Consider the following 14,204-nt stretch of genomic DNA (forward strand, 5'->3'; position numbering starts at 1 on the left):
TAATCTATGACCTGCCTTAATGATATCACTGTTCCCATGGGAAGTGATAGTATTGTGACAGTAGCATTTTCTTATGAATACCGTGTGACCCTCAAACCTGCTAACACTGCTTAAAGCCCAATTGAAGTCTCATGACTTTTTATCTGAGTCATACTTATTATTTTTGCTTAGGAATGCTTTCAAAGTTTTGTCTTTGTGATCATGCCCTCACACTCCAGGGCTTTGTGTTGGCATTGATGAGAACAGCCACACTCCTTATTACACGTGCCCTCAAAAAAACACTTACAAGATCTGACGAATTAAAAGGCATGTAATCATTATTGGTGCAGGTGGTCCGGCAAACAAGGAGGTCCCCGGTGCGTAATGCCGTGTACACACGATCGAATTGTCTGGCGGAATTGGTCCGGCAAACAATCCGATGGACTTTATAACGAACGGACTTGGCCACACATGGACGCTCCAAAAGTCCCGCAATTTTTAACGCGATGACGTACAGCACGTACGACGGGACTAGGAAAAGGAAGTTCAATAGCCAGTAGCCAATAGCTTCCTTCTCGTACTTGCTTCAGAGCATGCGTCATTCTTAGTCCGCCGGACTAGCACACTGACGAACGGATTGTCCACTGAAAGCCAAGTCCGGCGGACAAATTTTGAGTCAAAACTACTTTCTAAGTCCGCCAGACTTTACGATGAAAAAGTCCACTAGAGCCCACACACGATCGAATTGTGCGGCGTATCGTGGTCCGGCGGACCGTGTGTACGCGGCATAAGGGTTCCCAGGGCTGTTTCATATGCTGCGCCAGAGAAGCCAAAGCCATAGAACTGCCGGTAAGCCAATGAATAGTCACACTGACCGAGTCTACGAAGGACGGAGATCCCGGAAGTGACATCAGCGGTGAGAGAGAAGGGAACCAGCGTGGACCGCAAGCTGGATGTAGTCATCAATAAGGGATGTGTTTGGGAACATCTAATTGGTTCCTTTATCCACCTAATCTTAGGTTGATAAAGGAACCAATTAGAGGTTCCGAAACGCGTCCCTTACTGATGACTACATCTGGCTTGCAGTCGACGCTGCTTCCCGTCTCTCACCGCTGATGTCACTTCCGGGATCTCCGTCCATTGCAGACTTGGTCAGTGTGACTATTCATCGGCTTACCGGCAGTTCTATGGCTTTGGATTCTCTGCCGCAGCATATAAAACAGCCCTGAGAACCCTCACATGCCGGGGACCTCCTTGTTTGCTGGACCACCTGCACCAATAATGATTACATGCCTTTTAATTGGTCAGATCTTGTAAGTGTTTTTAATCTTTTTGGGGAATTAAATAGCTTTTAATTCTGCACTTAGAGGCGCCTCCCTTTTTTAAAAATTTTTTTTACTCAACACAGAACACAGAAACTAGCGGTGATCCCTGTAGTAGCAGTGTCTACTTCGGTGATTTCCAGTTTCTAGGGGGGATAGGCTAGGTATAGTGCATGCATAGCTACACAGGTCCAAGCTGGATATAAACATATCTATATCTGAAATTCTTCTTTAATGGTGCCTATTAGACTGCACATGCACTGTAACAGGAAAGTGAAGGCAAGACTATTAAAATGGAGCTCGTCTATCTGACTGCATATCCGTTTATGACACTTCAACTGGGCTTTATGCGGCAGGTACCCTATGGAAAAAAAAAGATCATTCCCCAATCCAATTATAATACAGGAATGGACTCAACTAGACAACAAAGCACAAGTCTAACCTAGACCAGCTTTAGGTTATTTGAATATATATTGGTCCTTAGCAGCATGTGATACATTGTACAGAACATAACGCTTTACAGATGTGTAAACACAAATTGCAATCCAAAGTCATTGTAATTGCACAGAAATAGTACCAAATACTTATATGTTCACTGGAACCATTAGCATCATCTCTCTACAGAGAAAAACATAAAAGGGTCAAGGGACACAACCTCCTAATGATTAATCCAGTGGCAGAACAGCGCAAATGCGGCTCTTGAAATTCCACCTGTCTGACTCATCTGATACAAACGCAGGCCCGGAAAATGATCCTTGTAAATAGTATTTATTCATTTTTTTCTCTATGTGCTCATGGAGACCGGAAGGGGTTTTATGATATCTTTTCTTTCAGCTGCTATAAACTCCTTAAGAACCCGTTCACTACTGCACTGCCACTTATGTCACACCATGTTTAGCTGAAAAAAGTACTGCATGCTTTACCCTTTTCAGTGCACACAGCATGGTGATGTAAACGGTCATCATAAGGGACAAGGCTTTTTGCTTTGTTTATGCTTTGGGACTCCATTGGGCAAGGCTGCCCAGCACAGTGCAACTTATCTGGTGTGGATGGGCACTAAAAGGTAGAAGACCTTTTCATATAGGAATCAGGTTTTCATGTTATCACTGAACCTTATCCAGCTCCACTGCCTTTGTTGGTTCTTCTGCACTATAGTGATGGACAAGCAGCCATAGAATATGGTTACGCAGAGACCTGCCTACCTCCGATTTTCAAAAAAAAAAAAAGGTACACAAATCAGGCAATGCATACATTTGCTTGCTAGCCATCTAGACATTCACAGACTAGAATTTTATCAGAATTGTTGCACTTCTAGTTTTTAAGAACTGTTGGATAAAAGAGGTGATGGACAGATCAGGAGTGTGTAGTGATGGACAGCTCCAAGGCCATAGACAGTACAAATGGGTCCCTGGTGTGAAATTCAGCTTTGTCTACCATATACATATCACAGTATGGTATGTCTGACAGTTTTTGTATGGTAAGGAATAAATGTTATATATTTGAGAATTACCTATGAACACCACTTGAATGGTTTGCTTGTTTCCATGCAGGGATTTCAGAACACACAGAAGGTTATGCTTCAGCAGCGATACATTACTGTAGACATCTGTAGAAAGACTTATATCCTCAACTCCCGGGTCATGAACCGGTGTAGGTCTGTGGTCTGTTGATGACCGGAGCGCGCAGCAAGAGGTGAGCGTGGTCCAAACATGGCTATCACAGGCTGCTCCTCTTGCTGTGCGGCCTGCCAAGGTAAGAGTCCTGTGCAGGGGAGGCAGAGATTGAAATGGGGAAGTGTGATGGTAGAGAGGAAAGGGGGCATACTGCAGGGACGCCGTTATGGAGGAGGCTGTGATTGCAGGGCACTGTAATATAAAGGGAACTGCGCTGTAAAGGGGCACTGTGCCCCCTTTACTGTGCTGTCACCTTTATATCACAGTGCCCCCTTTACAGTGCTATAAGCTGCTTAGGTTAGTTAAGACATGTTTGTTATCTTTTTTGTTCCACTGTGCCCAAATTTACAGTACCTGTTGTGCCCAGAAGGAAATGTTTAACGCAGCGATCCCCAACCTCTTTTGGCACCAGGAATCGGTTTCAGTCCCCCTTTAAAGCAGTCCCACAGTGTCCTCTGTTCTCCCTTCACATCACAGCCCCCCATTACAGAGCAGTCCCCGTTACATTAATGTAAAGGCGGCTGTGATGTGAATGGGGAACGGAGGACACTGTGGGACTGCTTTAAAGGGGGACTGAAACCGATCCCTGGTGCCAAAAGAGGTTGGGGATCGCTGCTTTAAACATTTCCTTTTGGGCACAACAGGTACTGTAAACATGGGCACAGTGGGACAAGAAAGATAACAAACATGTCTTAATTAACTGACCTAACCTCCTAAAAACGCTAGTTACCTAGCTGTTGGTTGGCAATGGCTGTATGCTTATTCAAAGTATGGAAATCACGATTAAAGCGGGAGTCCGCCGGGAGTTCCGCGTTTTTTTTTTTTTTTTAAGCCAGCAGCTACAAATACTGCAGCTGCTGACTTTTAAAATAAGGACACTTACCCGCCCAGCGCGCCCGCGATGTGGGCACCCGAAGCCGATCTCTCGATCGTCTCTCGGGTGCTGCCGCCGCCATCTTGGGTATGGGAATCAGGAAGTGGAGCCTTTCGGCTTCATTTCCCGGTTCCCTACTGCGCATGCGCAAGTCGCGCTGCGCAATAAGGATGGACCCTCTGCCTCTGGGATCTGTGCGTTTCCCAGCAGGCAGCGGGGGACTTTCGGAAAGGGGCGTGAATCTACGCCCCTTTCCGCAGAGAGCTATCCCAGAAGTGGGTGCAGATACCTGTACTGTACAGGTATCTGCACCCCCCTCCCCCCTGAAAGGTGCCAATTGTGGCGCCGGAGGGGGGGAGGATTCCAATGAGTGGAAAGTCCACTTTAGGGTGGACCTCCGCTTTAACAATTTGTATTTTTTTTGTATTTTCAAAACGTCACAGTTATTGCAGCCTACGCCTTTCACTAAAGACAGATTCCTTTAAAGTCTATGTATACTCGAACAATAAAATTCTTGCCTTCGCTACATTTTGGTCCGTTCTATATACCATATAAAGTATTTTGTGATATCTATTTTACAAGTGCAAAAAATGATCTGTTGCTCTTGCCAGAAATTCAGAGCTATGCTATGTCCTATGCATACTTCATGTGTTATCTCAAGGAATCTAATCTAATAGCCTTCCTAGTTCTTGTGTTTTACAGAAAATGTGACCTCATGTTGTAGAGAGGGAGGAGAGTCTGGAAAAAGAAATCTGACTGACAACACTCAATCCACAAAAATGCTGTTGTCAGCCCAAACTTAAAGTGGAACTTTAACCATAACAACTTGATAAAAAATAATGTTCTTTAGCAAGGGACATACATTCCACATTAATAATTATGCTACCAAAATTAGTGTGTGCTGTAAATAGCCTCCACCATTGCTCCCATTTATTCTTGCCGGAGGCTGGCATTTTGCTGAAGCCCAGAGCCCCAGAACAGCAGCAAATATTTTGGCTGTCAGCAGATCGGCCGCTAGAAATTCAGCACAATGCCTAAAAATGGAGAGCAACTGAGCATGTGCAGAGCGGGATGAGACAGTGTGTATTAATGGATTTTAAACAGTATAGACCAGTGATGGCGAACCTTGGCACCCCAGATGTTTTGGAACTACAGTTCCCAGGATGCTCAACTACACTACTGAGTGCATGAGCATCATGGGAAATGTAGTTTTAAAACATCTGGGGTGCCAAGGTTTGCCATATCTGGTATAGACACTTATTTTTAATGTTGTACATAGCTATACCTGCAAAAGGAGCCAGCTTGAAGTGATATAGCAGGACTTAATTTTCTGACTAAAGTTCCACTTTAAGATTTAAGAGCTAAGTGAATTCCTAGCATATGAACAGGTGTTTTTATACACTTGCATGGTCTTACAAAAGGTAGAAATTGAGAAATGTGTATGTATTGCACAGAAGTACTATATATGTCTTTTTTATTTGCTTTTCATACCGTACACTTTAACTCTTGTTCCGCTGCTCCTATGTAGAGCACAGAATTCAGCAAATTAAGTTAGAGTGATGATCTGCATTCTTATTATGAGTCAATGACTCAATGTACGGAATGCACACTGAATTACTAAATAATTAGAACAATTTTTAAATGATTGGATAATTAAAGTGCATCTTTGCTAATTTTTTGGTGCAAACTTTCTCAACTCCTTTACTAAAGCAGCCTCATTGCAGCAGTGTGACAGCCAGGCAATTAGCATTTCCAGGAGATGTTAGTAAGGGTAGCCTCCATATTGGTTCCTTTAATAAATACTATTTACAAGTTCACAATTTTACTGTACCAGATTAAAAAAAAAAACTGAACTCACACTGTGAGGTGAAGCCTGAGTAGCCCGCGAACGTTAAATAAAGTCCATTGCCAACTAATCATGGAACCTCACTGAGAACTTACAAAGCTTCTCTCTTTTCTATCTTTAATTATACAGAAACTTTACTTTCTATCAGCATCAATTCCTTGTAGTTGTTATACCTTCCCCTGATGCAACTACAAGGGGGGCAAATTTTGGCCACCAATCCAGGACATCGTTGAAAGGCTATGCTTGACTTTCTCAGCAAAGTTACCATCATCACTGGGCTTTGTGAGATCTCTAAAAATGGGGGAAGCCTTCCATGCCAAACATAAAAATGGAAAAAGCAATATCTGCTAGTGTTTCTCCATTACAGCCATGTCCTTTCAGATGCATGTTGTGTTGCAGATCAGTATGCCACTGGATGACAAGGAATGCCATATGAACAGACATCTCAGCCACTAGTTCATAATCGCCTTGTTCTCATTTTACTGAACACGACAAAGGCATATATTCGGAAATCCTTTAAAGACAAAATTTTACAGTGCCTAATGTATTGTTATATGCCACTGGGCATTTTGGAGGATGTGACTGAGAAACGAAGCTGGATTAAGACTTGCCATGAAGAATATGACATCCTTCAACTACAGGTCAAAGGAAAGATACAATTTATAGACCGAGTGTCTACAGTTGCTTAAAACAGTGCAAGAGTGCCAGCTAGAGGCAAAGATAAAAACTGCAGGATAACAGCAAGAGATGAAAACAGCTTTTAGATATATAGGAAAAGCAATGTCAATAAACAAGATATGCTGACCTATGTAAAATTTTGTAGCCTGCATATTCCTAAATGACACAAAGAATCACAAGATTAACCTCATCTATACTCCATACTTTCTAAGTAACCAAAGAACACTGTTCCTTATTTTAAACCTACGAGTATAGGACCAGAATCCCATAGGGTTCTGTTCATTTATTAAAGGAATTTTGAATCCCTTTGAAATATGGAGAGACCATCCATACAGTCCTCTGGTGGTCTCTGCCAAGTTCAGCGAAAGCAACAAAAATAAGGCACCCGATGGTCCCAATTACACTGCACCCAGGAAGTACCATGAAAAATTGCTCAGTTCTGCCAGGTAACAGAAGTCCTCTTCTCACACAAGATTTTTGTTGCGTTTAGGTATAATCCTCCTGTACGTGCGTCGTTCTGAGATGTTGCGTTTCACTTTCACCGTCACGGGGGAGCTCTCCGGGATAAGAGAAGGACTCGAGTAGGATCTCTTTAGTCCAGTGGTCTCTCCGTGACCACCATCAGGTTCCGTCAGCCGAGACTCAAAAGTCTGGAGATCTTCACAGCCGCTTTCCAAACGCACTACGAGGAGCTTCACGTAAGTTTCGTACCTTAGTTTCTGGATGGAAGCAGATGAAGTGCAACAAAATTAATGGAGGATGGTGAAATCTCATGAACTGCCCCATTAACCCCAAAGTTCATAGCTATAGTGTACAAAGAACTTGTTCCTCCCCTTACCTCGTATCGTAAATACTCCTCCCGCAAATGGTAGTCCTCTGAGTCTCGACTTTTACTCTTTGGGTCTGGAAGATTTCGCTGATGCTCAGTTAGGTCATCTGTAAATCTGTCCATCAAAGACTCATGGGACTGAAGTTGCTCTTCCTACGTAGAGATTATATAATGTTACATTATTACAGAATAGAATCAATGCATCACCGGAAGACATCGTACTTTTTAATATATATTGAATGGTTAAAACTGTCAGATTTCCTATCTTTCTTAGGTGTGATGATGTGGTGTTTGTGTGCAAGTTCACAGTCCCTGACACCTGCTGTGGCCATTACATAGCAGCTTTCTCTAAAGACAGTCATAAACGGTTCACATTTCTTCTAATGCCTGATGAACTGGCTGAAATTCACTCAGTGGGTGTCAGCCGCCTCCCGCCAGCCATCCCTCAATTGAAAAACCGAAGGAGCCATGGAGAAAACTATGGGCCAAACAGCCCTTCTATCCAATCGGACTCTGGACAGTAACATTTATAGGTAAAGTTGATCCAGGGAATATCTGATTGCCTTTTGGGGGATCAGGAAGGAATTTTTCCCCTGCTGGAGCAAATTGGATTATACTTTGCTGGGTTTTTCCCTTCCTCTGGATCAACTGTGGGTATAAGATTGTGTATATGGTATTGTATGATTTTCTCCCTTTTACTGGTTGAACTGGATGTGCTTGTGTCTTTTTTCAAATCAGACTATGTAACTATGCAGTTTATTTGGTTATTTTGTAAATACAACAGCAGTGGAAGATTCGTCCATACATCCATACATGCTGTAAAGCATTAGATTGTCATGGTCATCCTAGGATAGAAAGTATGTTACTGGCAGATAATAAAAGGAATAAACCAGGTTAAAAAAAAAAAAAAATGACCGTAGCCACCACATCTGGACTGGTAACCTGACATATATTAAAGGATAAGTTCACCTTTTAACAAAAAATAATAAATACACCTTTTTTTTGTAGGTAAAAAAAATGTGCATTTATTATTTTTGGTTTCTGGAGCCTGTAAAGCATTGCATCAGCGAGCAGGAAAAAAACACTGGTGCCATGCAGGTCTCCTGCAGATCTGTCAGTGTATCTGTGTCTGTACATCCAGTACAGGCAACAATCTGACAGAAAGCATGAATGAATTTCCACAGTGCTCCACAGCGCTGTGGTAGTGCATTGAAAACTACAAGCCAACAAACCAGAAAGGCTGAACACAATAGCTCAGCAGGGATATTGCCACATCAACATCGCTTAGTTAGTACAGCAACCACTCAGGTTTTTTTTTCCCGTTCAGCCCGCTAGGTTAAACGAAAAAACTTTACGTGTGTACCCAGCATAAGGCTGTAAGTATGTTTGGATGGGTCTCTCATTCCTACAATTATATGCATTCCATAACATGAAATAATCTCTAAAGAACGGGGATTTCTCTTAAAGGATAAGTTCACCTTTGATTCTTACAGGTAAAAAAAATGTGCATTTATAATTTTTTTACTCTGCGGCCTGTGAGGCATAGCACCCATAATCAGAAGATTGCCGATACGATGCCAAGATCCTGCAGACACTTGGTACGGGCAGGCAGTTACTAAATGGCAGGAAGAATCAATGGACTAGAAGAGCACTCCCACCAGCATCCTCACAGTTCACTGAGAACTACAAGCCACTGGCCACGGAGGCTGATGGTAGAACTATCATTCATTCACAGAACTCACTCTTTGTTTAAATTCTGACAGCGGGTGCAAGGAGAAGGTTCCCTGTCTGCTGTCACAGGGAGGGGGGAGCGGGAGCAGAGGAGGCAGAAGTTGGAACATGTGACACGTTTCTCCCTAAATATGGGTGGAACATGTAACATGTTCCAAAGGCGAACTTATCCTTTAAATGTTGCATTACTTCTGTATGCCTCAGCAACATTTGAATAAGAATAATAAAATAAAAAAATAAAAAAAATCACTTTAATATAGTTTAAATGTTTGTTTATGGTTGTCTCATACCATTGACCATAAATAGCCCTCTATAATGCTACTGTATGTGCTCACTTTGGCCTACAGAAGATGTTTTATTTAGTCACTGAGGCTCACTAATGTGTTAAAGAAAAAAAACTTATAAGCAAAATACAGGTCCATATATACACAATCCCTTCTTTATTTCCCTTGTTTCAGCCTCTCTGCTCCTCCCCTGATAGAAGCCCAATTTGCAGTCATTACTAATGTTAAGCTAATTTGCCACCACCAGCTACAGGGTTCCCACTCAGTTCCTCTGTTCCACCCCCTCTGTCTTTTTAGGCCTCATGCACACTGGCACTCCTGCATTTAGTTTTTTTTCCTGCTTTAAAGCAGGTTTGGACATGTTTAGTGGCATTTAAATTCTTTAGTTGCATTCAACTTCAGAAAATTAACACTAAACTGACTGTGAATGCAAATTTTTCTTGATCCTTTTAAGAATGCTTGCTTTGTGGACATGAACGGTCCATTTTTTGACACTAGTGTCTGCCTATAATCCTTGGTTGCTTGTATGCTAGGATGCAGGTGGCGACCAGTGCAAGATATGTCATTGGTTGTTATGGTGCAGGCAGCCAACTGCATCCTAACAACCACAGACAATGTGTGGTTGGGGTTGTCAGAACCCTAGCAACTAAAAAAAAAAACAAAAAAACAGAGGGGGTGGAACAGATATGTCTTTTTACCTGTGCATACCTAGTGATAGCACTTCTCCTGGGGAAGTGCCTGGCTCCTGAATCAAGCTTTGGCAATCATAGTATTTCGATATTTGTCTCCTTGCTAGATTGTGGTCTGCTCAGAGATTGATTAACCTGAAAATGCTCAGCTCTGGGAATTTTCGGGTTCAGAGCAATCTGAATCCCAGCTGAAATACAGGGTAAAGAGCAATCCTGCACACACACACATGTGAATGCAGACTCTGGACATAAAGGAAAGTTGAAAACTCTAGAATATGTTTTTATACCACAAATATCATACAAAAACACTTACCAGATCAAGCTTGGTCTGGGCTGAGGGGAGAAACGGTCTATAAAATCTCCTCTGAGAGCCCACCGCTGCTGCAAAGGGTGGTGAAGAATACATGGCCGCAACTACATTAATCCGTAAAATCCAGGAAGTCATCTCTTCTGGTGTCCTAAGGATGAGAAATTATAGGATTATTATGTGCCCAAAAAGACATGCTCCACAACTCCCCATGTTCTATTTTTCAGACATTCATCTTTCCTGATATGGGCGGCTTCTAAGACTTGGATGCAATATTTCACAATATACACATTCAAAATAATTCTCTGAAGTTTGCATGCATTACCACAAGACAAGTTAAATGCGTTGCTGCAATGTGGTGCCATTTGTTGTGTTGATGGCATATAAATCACAACCGCAATATTATGCATCTATGTATTGACTGCAAACAGCAGAGGCAGCAGTTTTGTGTAAGCAAAAATGAGGGAAATCTATGAAAACTGGAGCAGTCAGACGCCGGAGCAGTTGTGCATGGCAACCAATCAGCTTCTTTTATAAAGTTTAACTGAACAGGTTGAAGATACAGTTAGGTCCATATATATTTGGACACAGGCACAATTGTCATACTTTTCGCTCTGTATGCCACCAGAATAAAATTATAGTTTAATATTTGTATTGTTTTTCACAGAAAGAACAAAGAAATAAACTGTATCTGGGATTATTGATAATCCTGTTACTTTGGAGAGACGCATTTCATCTCCTTACCGAAGTGTAGATAGTCGGTTGCATTGCCAAAGAAGGTGGTACAAATTACCTACACCTCTGCATTGTCTCCAGCATAAGGGTTGTGTAGCTGCATCAAATGTGTAAATCTTGGATGGGGTTTGACATACCATCTAAGGGTAGTTTTGTGTACTAGTTCCCAAAGGTTTGACCTAGTGGCTCTGAAGTTTGTTTTAAATGCTAACAGCCATTGAGAATCTCTGAAGGAGCAGCCACAGCCCTTTTTCCATTTTAGTAAAGGCAGTTTTACTGAAGGAGGTCTTGCAATTTAATAGGTTGTAGAATAGTGTAATGCCCATTGTGTGTTTGTGGGGCGTCGAGAGATATTGCCATATTTGTGGATGTACCTTTGTGTGTATCTGAGGGTTTTGCAGTAGATAGTGGGTAAGTTGTAGATATTGATAGTAGTCCTGGGTAAGTGGGAAAAGTTTTGTAGTGATGTGAAGGATCTAAGGAGGTTGTTAGAGTAAAGATCTGACACATAGCATATCCCTTTATCCTGCCATGTTCATGTGGACGGGTTGGGGATGATTAAAGAAAATATAGATATTAGTAATGGCATTCTGTAGGGGGAGTCCGAGTAGGTAGTGAAATACAAGTCTTGAGGCAATAATGGTGGGTGATAGGGTGGTATTGTTAGTTGTAACCTGGGCTAAACTGAGTAACCAGGTTCTAAGGTCTTGACCAGGTATTTGGGATGTTTCAATGCTGAACCAAGGACATGCAAATTCTGGTGTAAACCAGGTTTTAACCACTTCAATACCAGGCACTTAAACACCTTCCTGCCCAGACCAATTTTGAGCTTTCAGCGCTGTCGCACTTTGAATGACAATTGCGCGGTCATGCTACACTGTACCCAAATGAAATTTTTATAATTTTTTTCCCACAAATAGAGCTTTCTTTTGGTGGTATTTGATCACCTCTACAGTTTTTATTTTTTGCGCTACAAATAAAAAAAATACGGAAAATTTTGAAAAAAAATGTTTTTTTTGTTTGTTTCAAAACTTTGTAAATAAGTACGTTTTCTCCTTCACTGATGGGGCTACACTAATGGGCACTGATAAGGCGGCACTGATGGGCACCAATGATGTGGCACCAATGAAGTAGCACTGATGAGGTGGCATTGATGGACACTGATATGTGGCACTGATGGGCGACACGGATGGGCACGGATTGGCATGGGTGGGTGGCACAGATGGGCATGGGTGGGCGGCACAGATGGGCATGGGTGGGCGGCACAGATGGGCATGGATAGGCGGCACAGATGGGCATGGGTGGGCACTGATAGGCGGCACAGGTGGGCACTCATAGGCGGCACAGGTGGGCACTCATAGGCGGCACAGGTGGGCACTCATAGGCGGCACAGGTGGGCACTCATAGGCGGCACAGGTGGGCACTCATAGGCGGCATTGTATTATGTTATACTGTACTAATGGATGCCAATCAGTGCCAAACAATAATGCATGCCAATCAGTTATGCCCACTGTGGGCACTGATTAGCATCCATTATGGGCACTGACTGGCATCCATTGTGGCACTGACTGGCAACCCTGGTGGTGTAGGGAGGATTACCTTTTGCTGGGCATCCCTGGTGGTCTGTTGGTGTCTCTGGTGGTCCAGTGTGGGCATCCTCAGGGGGGCTGTGCTGATAATCGATCAGCACAGACCCCCCCTGTCAGAGGAGCAGCCGATCGGCTCTCCTCTACTCGCGTCTGACAGACGCGAGTGAGGAAAAGCCGATCACTGGCTCTTCCTATTTACACTGTGATCAGCCGTGATTGGACACGGCTGATCACGTGGTAAAGAGTCTCCATCGGAGACTCTTTACCGAGATCGTAGTTGCAGGGTGTCAGACTGACACCCCGCAACAACGATCGCCGCGATGCGCGCCCCCCGGGGGCGCGCAGCGGCTCATAATCCTGATGACGTCCGATCAGGATTATGCAACCACTTTGCCACCGTCAATTGCCTATAGGGCGGGCGGCAAATGGTTAAGTTGAGCAAGTATAGCTAAGTTGTAGTAGTCCCTGAAGTGTATGAGCCCTGCGCCTCCTGTTGATTTATGTTTTAAGAGGATGGAGCGGAAAAATCTTGCTTTATGGATTTGCCATAGGTAACATCCCAGAATATTTTGAAGAGATGTAAAAAAGGAGCTAGGGACCGGAATCGATAGTTTGCGCAATAAAGAGAGGAGGTAGTGTTTGTAAGTTTTAACCCTAGGTAGGAGATGGATTCTGTAGCCCATGCATATGAGTATTTGCTTTCTAGTTCTGTTTGCTGTTCAGCGGGTAACCCTAATGGTAGGATAAATGATTTTGCGTTGTTCACTTTATAATATGAAACTTCACTAAATCCTTATAATGTATTTTGTACAGAAGCCAGGGAATCCGATTTTTTCAGCCAGTGGCTACATGACTATATTGAAATTAAGGGGAGACAAAGGGCACCCACCTTGTACGGTTGCTTATGTTAAAAGGTTTAGAAAGTATGGAGGAGCAAAATACTTGAGCTGATGGCTGTGAAAAAAATGCCATTATTGGCATAGCCTTAGAAGCCATATTTCTGTAATGTCATGGCTAGGTACTGCCAGTGCACCTGATCGAATGCCATCCAAAGATAGAAGCAGAGAAGGCACTCCCCAGGTCCCGGCATGATGGATAATGCTAACCATCCTACGTGTGGCATCAGAAGTCTGGCGACCTTTTGTGAAGCCCGACTGGTCGGCATGTATAAGAGATGGGAGGAGATCCATTAATCTGTTTGCAATAACTTTAGCATATCATTTTATATCATGATTTAGTAAGGAAATGGGACAAAAATGTTGTGGGGTATTGCACCAGAATAAAATTAAAATGAAACAATCCAAATGAATTTGAAGTGCAGACTTTCAGCTTTAATTCAAGGGGTTGAGCATAAATATCAAGTACAAATTTTAGGAACTGCAAACATTTTTATACACAGTCCACCTATTTTCAACGGCTCAGCCATTGCAGAATATTCCACTTCTTTTTCTTCAAAAGCTCCTGAATTGCTTTTGCAATGTGTTTTTGATCACTGTCCATCTGTCTGTGAGGGGCCATCCAATCAACTTTGGTGCATTTGGCTGAATCTGGACTGACAGTATATCTATAAACACTGCAGAATTCATCTGGCTGCCTTGGTCTTCTGTCACATCATCAATAAACACCTATGACCCAGTGCCATAGAAGCCATGCATGTCCATGCCATCA

At 42.8% G+C, this 14,204-nt stretch overlaps 1 protein-coding gene across 5 annotated transcripts in view; it reads right to left on the minus strand.

Moving 5' to 3' along the window:
- Positions 1–1,753: 1,753 nt before the first annotated feature.
- PSD4 (pleckstrin and Sec7 domain containing 4) overlaps positions 1,754–14,204 on the minus strand; it is a 135,197-nt gene continuing 122,746 nt past the window's right edge. For all 5 annotated transcript variants that reach the window (XM_077469586.1, XM_077469585.1, XM_077469588.1 and 2 more), the window contains exons 14-16: positions 10,219–10,363; positions 7,211–7,354; positions 1,754–7,091 (exon numbers count right to left, since the gene is read on the minus strand). In XM_077469586.1, coding sequence (XP_077325712.1) covers positions 6,837–7,091; positions 7,211–7,354; positions 10,219–10,363 — 544 coding nt within the window. In that variant the 3' untranslated portion in view covers positions 1,754–6,836. The remainder of the gene's footprint in view (positions 7,092–7,210; positions 7,355–10,218; positions 10,364–14,204) is intronic.

Source organism: Lithobates pipiens, unplaced genomic scaffold (assembly GCF_037356315.1).
Source record: "Lithobates pipiens isolate NorthernLeopardFrog02 unplaced genomic scaffold, aLitPip1_a1.2 Scaffold_8, whole genome shotgun sequence".
Taxonomy (NCBI): Eukaryota; Metazoa; Chordata; class Amphibia; order Anura; family Ranidae; genus Lithobates; species Lithobates pipiens.